Below are 12,029 nucleotides of genomic sequence, written 5' to 3'. Positions count from 1 at the left end.
AATCCTGCATTTAAAACGGGGCTTTCTGCTTCCATTTTAAATGCAGGATCGCAACGATTCCCTTTTTCACGTGCTTCCTTTTCTCCCACCCCCTTCCCCCTCCTTCTCCCCATATCTGAGTCTTCCATTATCTTTCATTGATCTTGCTCCTCTTCTTGCTGCTTTTACTCTTTTCTCAAGCGGAACACAATGGGGTAATTTCATTATCTGTGATCTATTTAAAAATGGAACAAAGGGCATAGGATCTTGTCTTAAGTAAACAGCTGGTGTGGTATGAGAAAAACAATATGGGAACAATATAATCTTATATTTCTTTAAGAATACCAACATGAACTGCAGTTCCTCAGGGGCGGGGAGGCACTTTGTACATGCTCAGCGGTACATTTTGTTATATTAGGGGCATGACCTCAGATAGTGCTAAATGGGAGTTATTAACAGCACAATCCTATGCATATCTACTCAGAAGTATGTCCTATTACGTTCAAATGGATTTACTCCCAGGTAAGTGTGTATAGGCTTGCAGCCAAAGGGGAGGAAAGGTGGGGATGCAAAATAATACCTGCAAGATATATATTTTTTCCTACTTAAACCACTCCTTCAAGTTTAGTGTTATGAAGGAGAGAGATTTTCCTTTTCAGCTTGCAATTGTAGAGACAGATGCTTTGCAAAAATTACTCTCAGTGTGCACTTTTTATCACCTTAGGCTGGTATACCCACTACGCCCTTATCTGGACAGAGATAGCCTAGGTACAGTTATCCATGCTCTGATAACATCTCATCTGGATTACTGCAGTGTGTTATATGTGGGGCTGCCTTTGAAAATGGTACGGAAACTTCAGCTAGTCTAGAATAGGGCAGCAAGATTGTTAACAGGGACTGGCCGATGAGATCACATTACGCCAGTACTTTTCCAGCTTCACTGGCTGCCAGTCCATTTCTGGGCCCGTTTCAAAGTGCTGGGATTTACATTTAAATCCCTTAATGGCTTAGGGCCAGGTTATCTGAAGGATTGCTTCCTCCTATATGTACCTGACTGGACCCTAAGATCATCCCAGGCAGTCCTTCTCTGTGAGCCCCTGCCAAAGGAAGTGAGGTGGGCGGCTACCAGGAAGAGGGCCTTTTCTGCTGTGTACACCTCGGCTGTGGGATGAGCTCCCTAGAGAGGTTCGGCTGGCATCTATGTTGTACTCCTTCTGGCGCCAGGTGAAGACCTTTGTATTCTCCCAGTATTTTAGCATTTCAGCTTCCTAATCTTTTAGCTTTGGTGTTTTAAATCTGTATTTTAAATCTCTACATTGCTGCTAGGTTTTATTCTTGTTGTACTGTTATATTGTGGTTTTAAGTTTTCATATTTATATTGTTTTGTGTTGTGCTTTGTGGTTTTAATTTTTGTGAACCACCCAGAGAGCTTCGGCTATTGCGCATATAGAAATGAAATGAATGAATGAATTAACTAATTAATTAATGTCATTTGGCTCACAGACTCAGACTGCATGAAGAAAAGCTAATAAAAGATCGAAGGCATCACCTGAAGACGTATCCAAACTGCTTTGTTGCCAAAGAACTGATTGACTGGCTGATTGATCACAAGGAGGCCTCAGACAGAGAGACCGCAATTAAACTCGTGCAGAAATTACTGGATCGTAGCATTATTCACCATGGTGAGTGAAAAGGATCGGCACTGCCAAGCCCATATCCAGAAACTGTCGTTAGTGGGCAGGGCAAGGCTGAGAATACATTGGGGAGGTGAGTGTCATGCATTGTGAGTCCAATACAGAACAACAAAAAACTAAAGGGAGGCCATTTAGGGTGCAATCCTATACATGATTAGACAGAAAAATCATGCACGGTTAGATTATTAAATTATTATAATACTTGCAATTTGTATAGTGCTTTTGAGTGTTCAAAGTGCTATATGAATGCATTATATTTGGGCCAAGCTACATGTTACATTATTCAAGCCATTTGGGCCCCAATCTAGATTATATCATCATTATCATCTTTTTTTTTTAATTTATAGAGGCACCTAAACTATAATAGACACTGTACATGAATAAAATGCACAGGTCTCTGCCCACAATCAAAGGATGAAAAACAGAATATAACGAAGAAGAAAATGCAAGAGGAAAGGCATAGGTTTTTAATAAGAGGACTAAGAAAAGGCCTGTAGGGTATCTAAAAGGAATGAGTTTTGCGGATAAGGGCCCACGAGAAAAACATACAGGAAAAAGAACAAGGAGTCAGAAGGCTAGTGTTTGCTGAACAGAGGGACCCAGTAGGAGAATAGAGAGAAAGGAGTGAAGACAGATAAACGGGGGCAAAAATCTGAAGAGTGTTAAATGTTAGAAGATGTTTCAGACTAATATTGTACAATAGAGATAGCCAGTATAGAGAAACAGAGGTGACTGAGGCTGCAGCCCTTTGCACACTTACCTGATTGTAAGCCCTACTGAAGACAGTGGGATTTACTTCCAAGTAAACATGCCAAGGACTGCACTGGAAATTGCACACAAAAAAGAGAAAACTTAAGCAAACACAGAGATGAGAGACAGGAAGACCAGTAATTTACCATGATTAACAACACTGGCCCCACTATTAGGCAGAGTGAGGCACCTAACTCAAGCAGCAGATTTGGGGTGTTATGAAAGGGCAGCAAATTATTGGTTATTGTTGGGGGGACGGGACCACAAGCTGCTTTGTCTCAGGCAGCAAAACGTCTTTGGCCAGCTCTGATGATCAACACAGGATAGAATGAGAGTCTCTGTAAGGGACTCAGAAGATGAGAGGATGAATTTTAGTAATATTATAAAGAGAAAGCCAACAGGAGTAATGTAAGCTGAAAAAGAGAGATCAAAGATAACATGTGAGCTCTTGATTTGTTGAGAAGTTTGAAATGTGAAGTTGCCAATTGTGTGTGTGTGTGCGGGTGGGTGACAGGAGTGAATGCACATTTGCTTTGAGATAATGATCCAAGCAGAAATAGCTGTTAGACAGTTGGAAATATTAGTAAAAGCATTAATAGAGACTGGGATATTATCAGTGTAACAATGATATTGTAGGCCAAAAGAAAGAAACAGAAATAAAGCTGTCGAGAGGAAAAGCACATAGAATGAAAAAAAAGGCCAAGAACCGAGCCACACGGGTTACTAACAAAAGAGAGAAAGAGAAGATCCATGCTTTCTCTCCCATCTTCAAGAGCAGCCTTCCCCAACCTTGGGCCCTCCATATGTGTTGGACTGCCACTCCCATCATTCCGTGGCCACTGGTCATGCTGGCTGGGGTTGATTAGAGTTGCCGTACAACTGGAGAGTACCAGGTTGGGGAAGGTTGCCTAAGAGAGTAGGTGGGTTGGTATGCAGGACAGGGCCTTCTCAGTGATGGCACGTGGGTCCTGGTACACCTTGTTCCAGGAAATCCAGTTTTCCCTGACCCTTCCTGCCTTCCATGGGAAGGTGAAATGTGCCTTTTATTCAACAAGCCTTTGCTTGTAATTTTAGTCTCCATTAGATGATTTGGGGCACAATCTTATGCACGTTTAGACAGAAAAAAAGTCGTACAACTCCCAGCATTCACCAGCCAGCATGAAAGAAAGAAATAGAATTGCACCCTTTGTTGCTGCTGCTGGATTTTCATTGATGCCATTTGCCTTGCTTGCCTATTTAATTGCTTTACTTATGAATAGTTAGCTGCTCTGGAGATCCCATTTTTGGAATAGAAAAGTGAAAGATACATTTTATATAAATACAATTATCCGTTGTTGTTTTTTCTGTTTTGATTCCTTCATAGTCCTACTTCAAAGCCATTGTTGCTTTTTTTCTTCTCAACCCTATTATTTTTCCTTCTGAAATGGGATCTTGGAAAACTTCAATAGTTTGCCATTACATTAAAACCAGGCAACCTATGCTTAGCACAAACTTGCAAACCCAGATCAAACCATTGGAAAGAGGGACCATGTAATGACTGTTATATTATATAGTGAATGTTATATAGTGTCAAATGATTTATTGGCATTATGTCTGACCCGTATGAATACAGGATACTTAAATGTAAATGATATTTAAATGTAGCAACTATGGTTAAACATACAATGACTGGGTTCTCACAACACGCTAACCCACACTCAGTAGATGAGTGTGGGTTGTTGTTGAACTGTGGGTTAGCGTGTTGTCTGAACCCAGGACATTTTCCACATGGTGGCTTGTTAACCATGCAGTGTGGCTTATTTTCATCAAGCAAGCCACCTTGAGAACCCATGTTTTGTTGTTGGGTTGTTCATGGTGGTTAACAAGCCACACTGCATGGTTAACAAGCCACCCTGTGGAAAATGTCCTGGGTTCAGACAACCCATGGTTCAACAAACAACCCACGGTTCAACAACAACCCACACTCAACCACTGAGTGTGGGTTAGTATGTTGTGTGAACAGCCCTGATATGTGCCCAGGTTGTAAACAGCCACACTTGCCTGATCACTTGTGACAAGGCAGAATTGCTCCCAGGCAACCCGATGAAGAAGTTATTGTCAAGAACAGAATAGCACCTGTTCTTCTTTCCTCCCTCTCTTTCAGACTGTTGATGTGCCGCAAATGATTGTGTGTGCGCTATTAGAACCAGTGTGTTGTAGTAGTTAGACTATCAGAGTAAGACTAGGGAGACCTAGGTTTAACTCCCCACTCAGTTCACTGGGTGACCTTAGTCCAGTCACTGTCTCTCAGCCTAACCTACCTCACAGAATTGTTGTTGAAGATAAAATGGTGGCAGTGGAGAGAACCATAAAGGGTTCCTGAGGTCCTTGGACTTGCTTGTGAGATTCCATCTGGTTGGTCACTGTGGGAACAGAATGCTGGACTAGATAGGCCTTTGGTCTGATCCAGTGGGGCTCTTCTTACATTCTTAAAAATGGAATCAATTATGATGAATAGTAAAAAAGAAAAAAGAAAAAAGGTTACAGGCCAGTAACGTTTGTTGATTTATTTACAAGACTGATTTGAGATTGGAAAACTTTGCTCTTCATATCAACTTTGTTTCTGAGTTCATAACGATGGTTATTGGACGTTTAACCTGTTGTGGTGAAGTGTTTAGTATTCCTGATTTCCTGTGTTTTTACATTTCAGTTTGCGATGAGCATAAGGAATTCAAGGATCTCAAACTTTTCTACCGCTTTAGAAAAGACGATGGAACGTTCCCACTTGACAATGAAGTAAAGGCGTTCATGAGAGGACAGAGAATATATGAAAAGTACGTTGCACACAGTGTGTAGAAAGTGAGAGCTGATTTTTATCTTCATTCCCTCTATTTCCAATGTCCAAGCATGAGTGCCATTGCTTATGTGGCCAAAACCCACGCACACGAGTTGAAAGCCTTATGTGGCAAAGGTCTGTCATATTTTAGAGCTTCAGTGGGCAAAAGTTAGATCTCCAGACGTTTTCACTTTCAATGGAAATCTTGAACATTCATTGAGTTTGTCTGTCTGTAGGGTTTCCATGATGACCCACATGGAATTGCCTTCCCTGAAATTAATTCATAAGTCTGGAGATGCCTGTAAGGGTGTGACTACATGGGAATTCCCTGTAATGACAATGTTGCATGTAGTACTACACTAGGAGAGAGAGGAATAGCAGATAAAATATTCTGTAGATTTTTGCACAATATGCATAAGAGGGAGGTATCAGCAGGCCTGAGGGAGCCTGAAATTAGCAGAAATACAAGGTTCGCAGAAGTACAGAAATCTTAAGAAAATAACAAGTGTGGGAAAGCATTGGTCCCCAAGACCGATGACGATGAATTATGGTCAGTAGCTGTAGAATGCTGACTGACAATTGGATGGAAAAAACAGAAAACTTGTGGGAAGGGAAATGGAATGGAATATCCTAGGAAAGGGCACAGCTGACTGACTGGAACAGTGAACAGGAGCATTCCATGCTACAACATTTTGTTGCTGATCCCATATGCTAATGGAAAATTCAATCTTCTGAGTGCTGATCCTTATGTAGCCAAGATGGCTTCATCCACATGCAAAGGGGAGGTATAAGCAGACTCAAGAGAATCCCAAGGTTTGTAGAAGTACAAAGAAACCTGAAGGAAAAAAATGCTAAGGGGGAAATCTCTTCCAAAGACAGCCCAACAAGGTTTGAGCATGCTCAGTGGGCATGCAAGGCTGACTGGCTGTTGCGGATGGGGTGAGGGGATGGAAAACAAAGAGAGAGGATGATTGAAATGGAGTATCCTGAATAGAAGCAATCCACACTGCAACGTTTTGTTACAGGTCCAGCTTGTTGACTTACGTTTATGAATAACTAGAAAAACTGTTACTGTATTCACAGTTTTTTTTAAAAAAAAAATTAAACAATCCTTCATTCTCATCATCTTCCATCTCCTCCATTTTCCCAAGAGAAAAGTTATACTAAAATTAACAAGGGTTCAGGGGAGGGAGACAAATCCAGAGCATATAATTAAGATTTGAAACAGATGGTTGCGTGGAGATACTGAATATCCTGCCAGATTATGTGGGTCAAATAACAGAGAAGTTAGACCGTGTTTTCCATCCGCCACAAGGTGAATGTAATTTTTGCTCAGGCTATGGGGATTTCTTGCAACATGGGTGCAGCTGGCAATTAGAAATGAATAAAATATGTGAGCTGACACTTACTGGAAATGGATGGTACAAAAGGTGAACAGATGTGCTATTGGGCGAGTCACATGGGGTATTTGGGGACAATGCTACCATCCTGGATAAGTACACGTGGCTATTTAAGGTGTACGTAATTGGGTAAGATGTTACAGTTTGATTGTTTGCAGCTGATATTATTTCCATCTCAATATAAAGTTCATATTGAAAAAGGGAGTGGGAATACATTGAAATGAAAAATGATACCTTGAACATGAATCCAGAACCAATAGCACTTGTACATACTGCGCTTCAGAAAACTTAACTGAGAGACAATTTTATTTATTTATTTGTTAGATTTGTATACTGTCCAATTGGCAAATGCCCTCAGGACTGTTTGCAGTAGTAAAACAACAACAACAAAATAACCAACCAAATAAACAAAAAATAAAAGTATCAAAGTAATACAGTATTAAACATTAAAACATTAAGGAGCCAACAGTCAAAGATTAAAAATTAAGTGTGCAATCCTATGCATGTTTAGATAGAAAAAAGACATACAACTCCTAGCATTCCCCAGCCAGCATGAATGAGTAGAGAATGCTGGGAATTGTAGGACTTTTTTCTGTCTAAACATGCATAGGTTTGCACCCGTAATGCCTCCTGGAAGGTCTTACTCTGATCAGTGTGTGTGTCACTGATGGGGTGTGTGTGTGTGTGTGTGGGCAGGGTGTGTGTTCCCCCACAGAGTTAAAAGTGGCTTGATAGAGGAATCACTGTTTGTGATGTGCACACTTCCTCCCCCCCGCCCCCCCGTATCATCTCAAGTCAAATAAGCTTTTCTGGCTTTCATGATGCTTCATAGAATCATAGAATAGTAGGGTTGGAAGGGGCCTATAAGACCATTGAGTCCAACCCCCTGCTCAATGCAGGAATTCAAGTCAGAGCATCCCTGACAGATGGCTGTCCAGCCTCATCTTGAACGCCTCCAGTGTGGGAGAGCCCACTACCTCCCTAGGTAGGTGGTTCTATTGTCATATTGCTCTAACAGGAGGTTTTTCCTGATGTTCAGCCGGAATCTGGCTTCCTGTCACTTGAGCCCATGATTCCGTGTCCTGCATTCTAGGATGATCAAGAAGAGATCCTGGCCTTCCTCTCTGTGACAACCTTTCAAGTACTTAAAGAGCGCTATCCTATCTCCCCTCAGTCCTCTCTTCTCCAGGCTAAACATGCCCAGTTCTTTCAGTCTCTCCTCATAGGGCTTTGTTTCCAGTCCCCTGATCATCTTCGTTGCCCTCCCCTGAACCTTCAAAAATCTGCAAAACCTGTTTTGACCAAAAATGACAGCAGGACAAAAGAAATGATTTCAGATCACTCTGAAATCCACTCCAACACTCTTAAAAACAATGGCCTGTCTCCAGCACTGTCCAGTTTTTATTTTTCATGTTCTTGCCTACAGAGGAGAAGCAACATGAGAGAAGCCAATATATTCAATCCTGGAGAATGCTTTCTGAATCCATTGTAGAAACCATAAATAGGGTGCTTTGTAAGACTGAGAATAACAGGAAGAATCTTGTGGAGGGCACTAGAGCTAGTGGAGCGTCCATTTACGGTGTCTCTTTCAGCCTCTACCCCACCCCAAATATTTGATTCATAAATGCCAATGAACCAAGCCACCACGCTTTCTTTAAGAGTGGTCTGCCAAGATGTGCCCAGGAATCTAACCAATAGGGTATGATAGAGATGGCCTGGTCACCTCATGTTGTTTACCCCCAGGAAGTGACTGAAGAAGACCACTGATCGCATCAGAAGGAGATGGGGGAGATAGAAGCAAGATGTGGCTGTTCACTACATATCTTAATGCAGCCTTTCCCAACTTCCAGATGTCTGGGACTACAACTCCATCACCCCTGACCATTGACCATGCTGGCTGAGGCTGATGGGTGTTATAGTCAAAAACATCTGGTAAGCACCGGGTTGGGGAAGGCTGCCTTAAGGCACAGATATGGAAGTAAGGCAGGTATGTCAATGGCCATTCACCTGGTCACCTGTGATAAGCAAGGTTCTCCTCCAGGCAGCCAGTGAAGGAAGCCTTGATAAACTGGAAGTGAGTTGGTTCTGTTTTTTTCAGGCTGTTTCTGTTCTTTCAGACTGTTGATGTGCTTCAGATAAGTGGGCTAGCAAAACACTGAATGGGCTAGTGCCTTTTTTGAATTTATTTACAAGGCTGAAGTAAGAGCGTACAAGAACAGGGGAAGACTGTAATAATGGTTCTTTAGTCTGAATATGTGTCACTTCCTTCTATTTCCTCTGTCTGTCTGTCTGTCTGTCTTTCTTTCCCTCCCTCCCTTACTGAATGTGTCTTGCTGCTGCTTTTGTTTACAGTAGCCAGTAAAACAAATTATCCTTCATTTCCAAATGTCAAACACAGCAAATGGGAGGGCATGCTGTGTTTTCAGTACACTGATGTAATTCCACAGAAGATTGTTTTCATAAATGGTGGGGAATTGCAAGATTTAATGGCTGTGGTTCAAGTTAGATGTTCCAACTTGGAATTCAGCCTAGAAGAGATGGAGAAAGATGTTCTTGCCCCAGTGATGGAATACAGATAGACTCTTGAGATGTTCCCCTCTCTCCCCACCCCTTTAAATAACAGGACTTGAAACAGTCCATGGCAGCCACAGTAATTTCTAATGTAATTTGATGAAAGGCAGGGCTGGGTGTTCTCTGTACATTTTTAAACCCAGCCAAATTCTCCAGCAAAGAAACTGTCAGGAGCGCCCTAGCGGCCTCTTTCAGTACGCTCCAATAGCCAACTCAAGACACAGACGAAAGGATTCTTTTCAAGGCTTTAATCCTTTTACAACTTAATGACTCTTTCAGATGCGAATCACCAGCGACTAAGCAATGAACAGCAGAGTAGCCTATGCTCCGGGTTAGGCAGTTGGTCCCCGTTTGAAGGAGAATCACTTGAAGACCCTGAACTTATGGCTTAGGGAGAGATCCTCTCTCTTTCCCTTGGGTCCACGGGACGCGGCCGTTGCTTGTGCGTCGTTGCTTGCGCTACGCCTCCTTTCCGCACCCTCCATCGCTCGTCACTCCCTGCGTCTGCGTCGAGCGTCTAGCAAGCCCCCCTCCCGCACTCTCTCACTGCCAGGATTACTATCTATCTCAGAAATGCCGATAGGAGGGATCTCTGCCAGCTGCTGTGCCTGTGAGGGATGAGCTGGCTCCTCTCCCACGGATTGCTGATCCTCCTCAGAATCAAAACTGCTCTGGGGTTCTATCGGCTCAGTTTCCACCCTGACAGAAACTTGATTTCTGTGCTCAGAATAAATGCATGCATATTAAACCAATGCTCATTTAATTTATCTGCATTAATATTGAATTCATTTTTCATAATTCAGTATGAATTAACTGAGGGGGCTTCCAAATGGATGGCTCCTAGCGCTACCAATCAAAAGACATTGTGTAGTTATTCCCCTTTTCTTTCCTTAACAATATTTTTGTAGCACGAACAAAGATGGAAGAAGAAGTGGGAAAATAAGGGACGGTTACTAATGGATGGCGTCTGGTGCCCCTGTAAAATTTTGTGAATGAGGCAAGGCGATTGCACAATGAATGGCTCATCTGCAAACACACTGTGTCAAACCATTGGTTCATCAAGTCCAGTACTGGGTATTCTAACTCTCTAAGAACTCAGGAAGAGGTTTTCCCCAGTTATGCTACCCAGGGTCTTTTTTAAAAGTGAGATAGCAAGGACTGAACCTGGAACCATGTGCAAAGCATGTGATCTTCCACTCAGCTGTTTTATAAATTGCGATTGGACTTTTGCTGAATATGGAAAATATTGTTAGTTGGTGAGTATGCCACAGAAGTTAAGGATTTTGAACTTGTGCAAGGTGGCCTAAAATGCATATGAATTTTCAAAATAATGAAAATAATGTTCGCAAACAGATGTGGAAACAAGACATAGGAGACTCTAAGTAGGCTCTCCAGTGTTGGTCCTACTTAGAGTAGTCCCATTGCAATGAATGGGAGTTAAGTGAGAGTAACATTAGTTACAACCCAGAACAAACTTGTGTTTGGGGGAAAAATGCATTTTTTTATTTTTTAGAAATCGTATTATTATGTTATCTCTGTTCTCATTGGTAAAAACAAGACACTTCGAACAACTAATATGCATAATGGAACGTGTATATTAAATCCAGGAGAACAATATATACTTTAAAAATAGGAACACCGTGACAAATTATCAAACTACATTTCCTACAGGAGATTTATCTTTTTAAGTTAAGGACTTTAAATATTTAAATTGCACCCAGAAAATGACTAGAAAACAGAGAGTTTCCTTGTGAAAAGCATTGAGTTTCCGGTGAAAAGAGGAAGTTGCGCAATAAGAAGTGCTAGACCACAGCGCCATCTAGTGGCTCTATAATGAAACATATAGAACAACACAGATAAGGGGGGATGTGGTGGGGGAGGGCATGTAAAGGGAGCCTGTTGTGATCCTGGATTTAAAACGGAAGCAGAAAGCCCCAGTAAAGTTGTGGATTTTAGCCTGGTGTAGAAATGCTCAATATCAGCTGAAGCTTTCCAGTAGTCATTAGGGACAGCCCAATATATAGCATGTTGCAAGTATCCAGGGCAGAAGTAACCATGACATGACTGCCTGACAAAGTAACCAAACCCAGTCAAGGCACTCTTTGCTTGCTATACATGACATTGTAGAAAGTGAAACAGATGGATTCATCCATCTCTACAATTGAGTATTATAATACACAAGGTTCCACTCACAGATATCTTGTGCCTCATTTAGTTTGTCCCTAAGATGATAGTTTTTCAACAGGTGTGATGCTCACTGCTTCCTGCCGCCACCAAAGAATGCCATAATCACTGATAACCATACTTAGCCTTTGAGGGGGAGAAACAGGCAATGAAATAATGGATAATTGAAACGGCTTTGTTTGGAAGCAGGATATTTTTTAATGAGATATTTAAAATAAAAGGTCTTGTATTTTAAACTATTAATCACAGATAAACGTGTGCTGAAAAATGTTATAGAAATAGTAATTCAAACCAGTTCAGTTTTAGACTTGAAGTGGCAGAACAGACTGTAGTTGTGCACAAAGTTAGTATTTTTCTATCTCTAGGGGTTTAACAGTTCCTCTTCCCGCTGTAGTTTCTACAGTCTCTACAGCATTTTTGTAGGAGTTCTGTGCCATTTCCAAGATTTCTGATGACTGGAGACTTTAAAGCCTTAGATGAAACATTCTACAGTATTCTTTAGGGAATAATCCTGTGTTAAAGGGAGAAGTAGACAGGATGACATAATAGGCTTTTCCATTCTAAAGACTCCCATGATGCTATTTATCATGCGAGCACATGCAAAATTTGCTTACTAACACAGCAACTGCATTTCAG

At 41.6% G+C, this 12,029-nt stretch overlaps 1 protein-coding gene across 3 annotated transcripts in view; it reads left to right on the top strand.

Moving 5' to 3' along the window:
* The window catches only part of DEPTOR (DEP domain containing MTOR interacting protein), a 115,966-nt gene that overhangs the window by 27,855 nt on the left and 76,082 nt on the right, over nucleotides 1-12,029 (top strand). For 2 of the 3 annotated variants that reach the window (XM_084848881.1, XM_084848882.1), the window contains exons 3-4: nucleotides 1,483-1,661; nucleotides 5,113-5,236. In XM_084848881.1, coding sequence (XP_084705007.1) covers nucleotides 1,483-1,661; nucleotides 5,113-5,236 — 303 coding nt within the window. Of the gene's footprint in view, nucleotides 1-1,482; nucleotides 1,747-5,112; nucleotides 5,237-12,029 lie in introns of all 3 variants that reach the window. The other variant, XM_084848883.1, reaches the window with a different exon arrangement.

Source organism: Heloderma suspectum, chromosome 4, assembly GCF_057233095.1.
Source record: "Heloderma suspectum isolate Gila_16-S chromosome 4, 16-S_ref, whole genome shotgun sequence".
Classification (NCBI taxonomy): domain Eukaryota; kingdom Metazoa; phylum Chordata; class Lepidosauria; order Squamata; family Helodermatidae; genus Heloderma; species Heloderma suspectum.
Note: the sequence above shows the minus strand (reverse complement) of the source record. Positions and strands in the feature narration are given on the sequence as shown.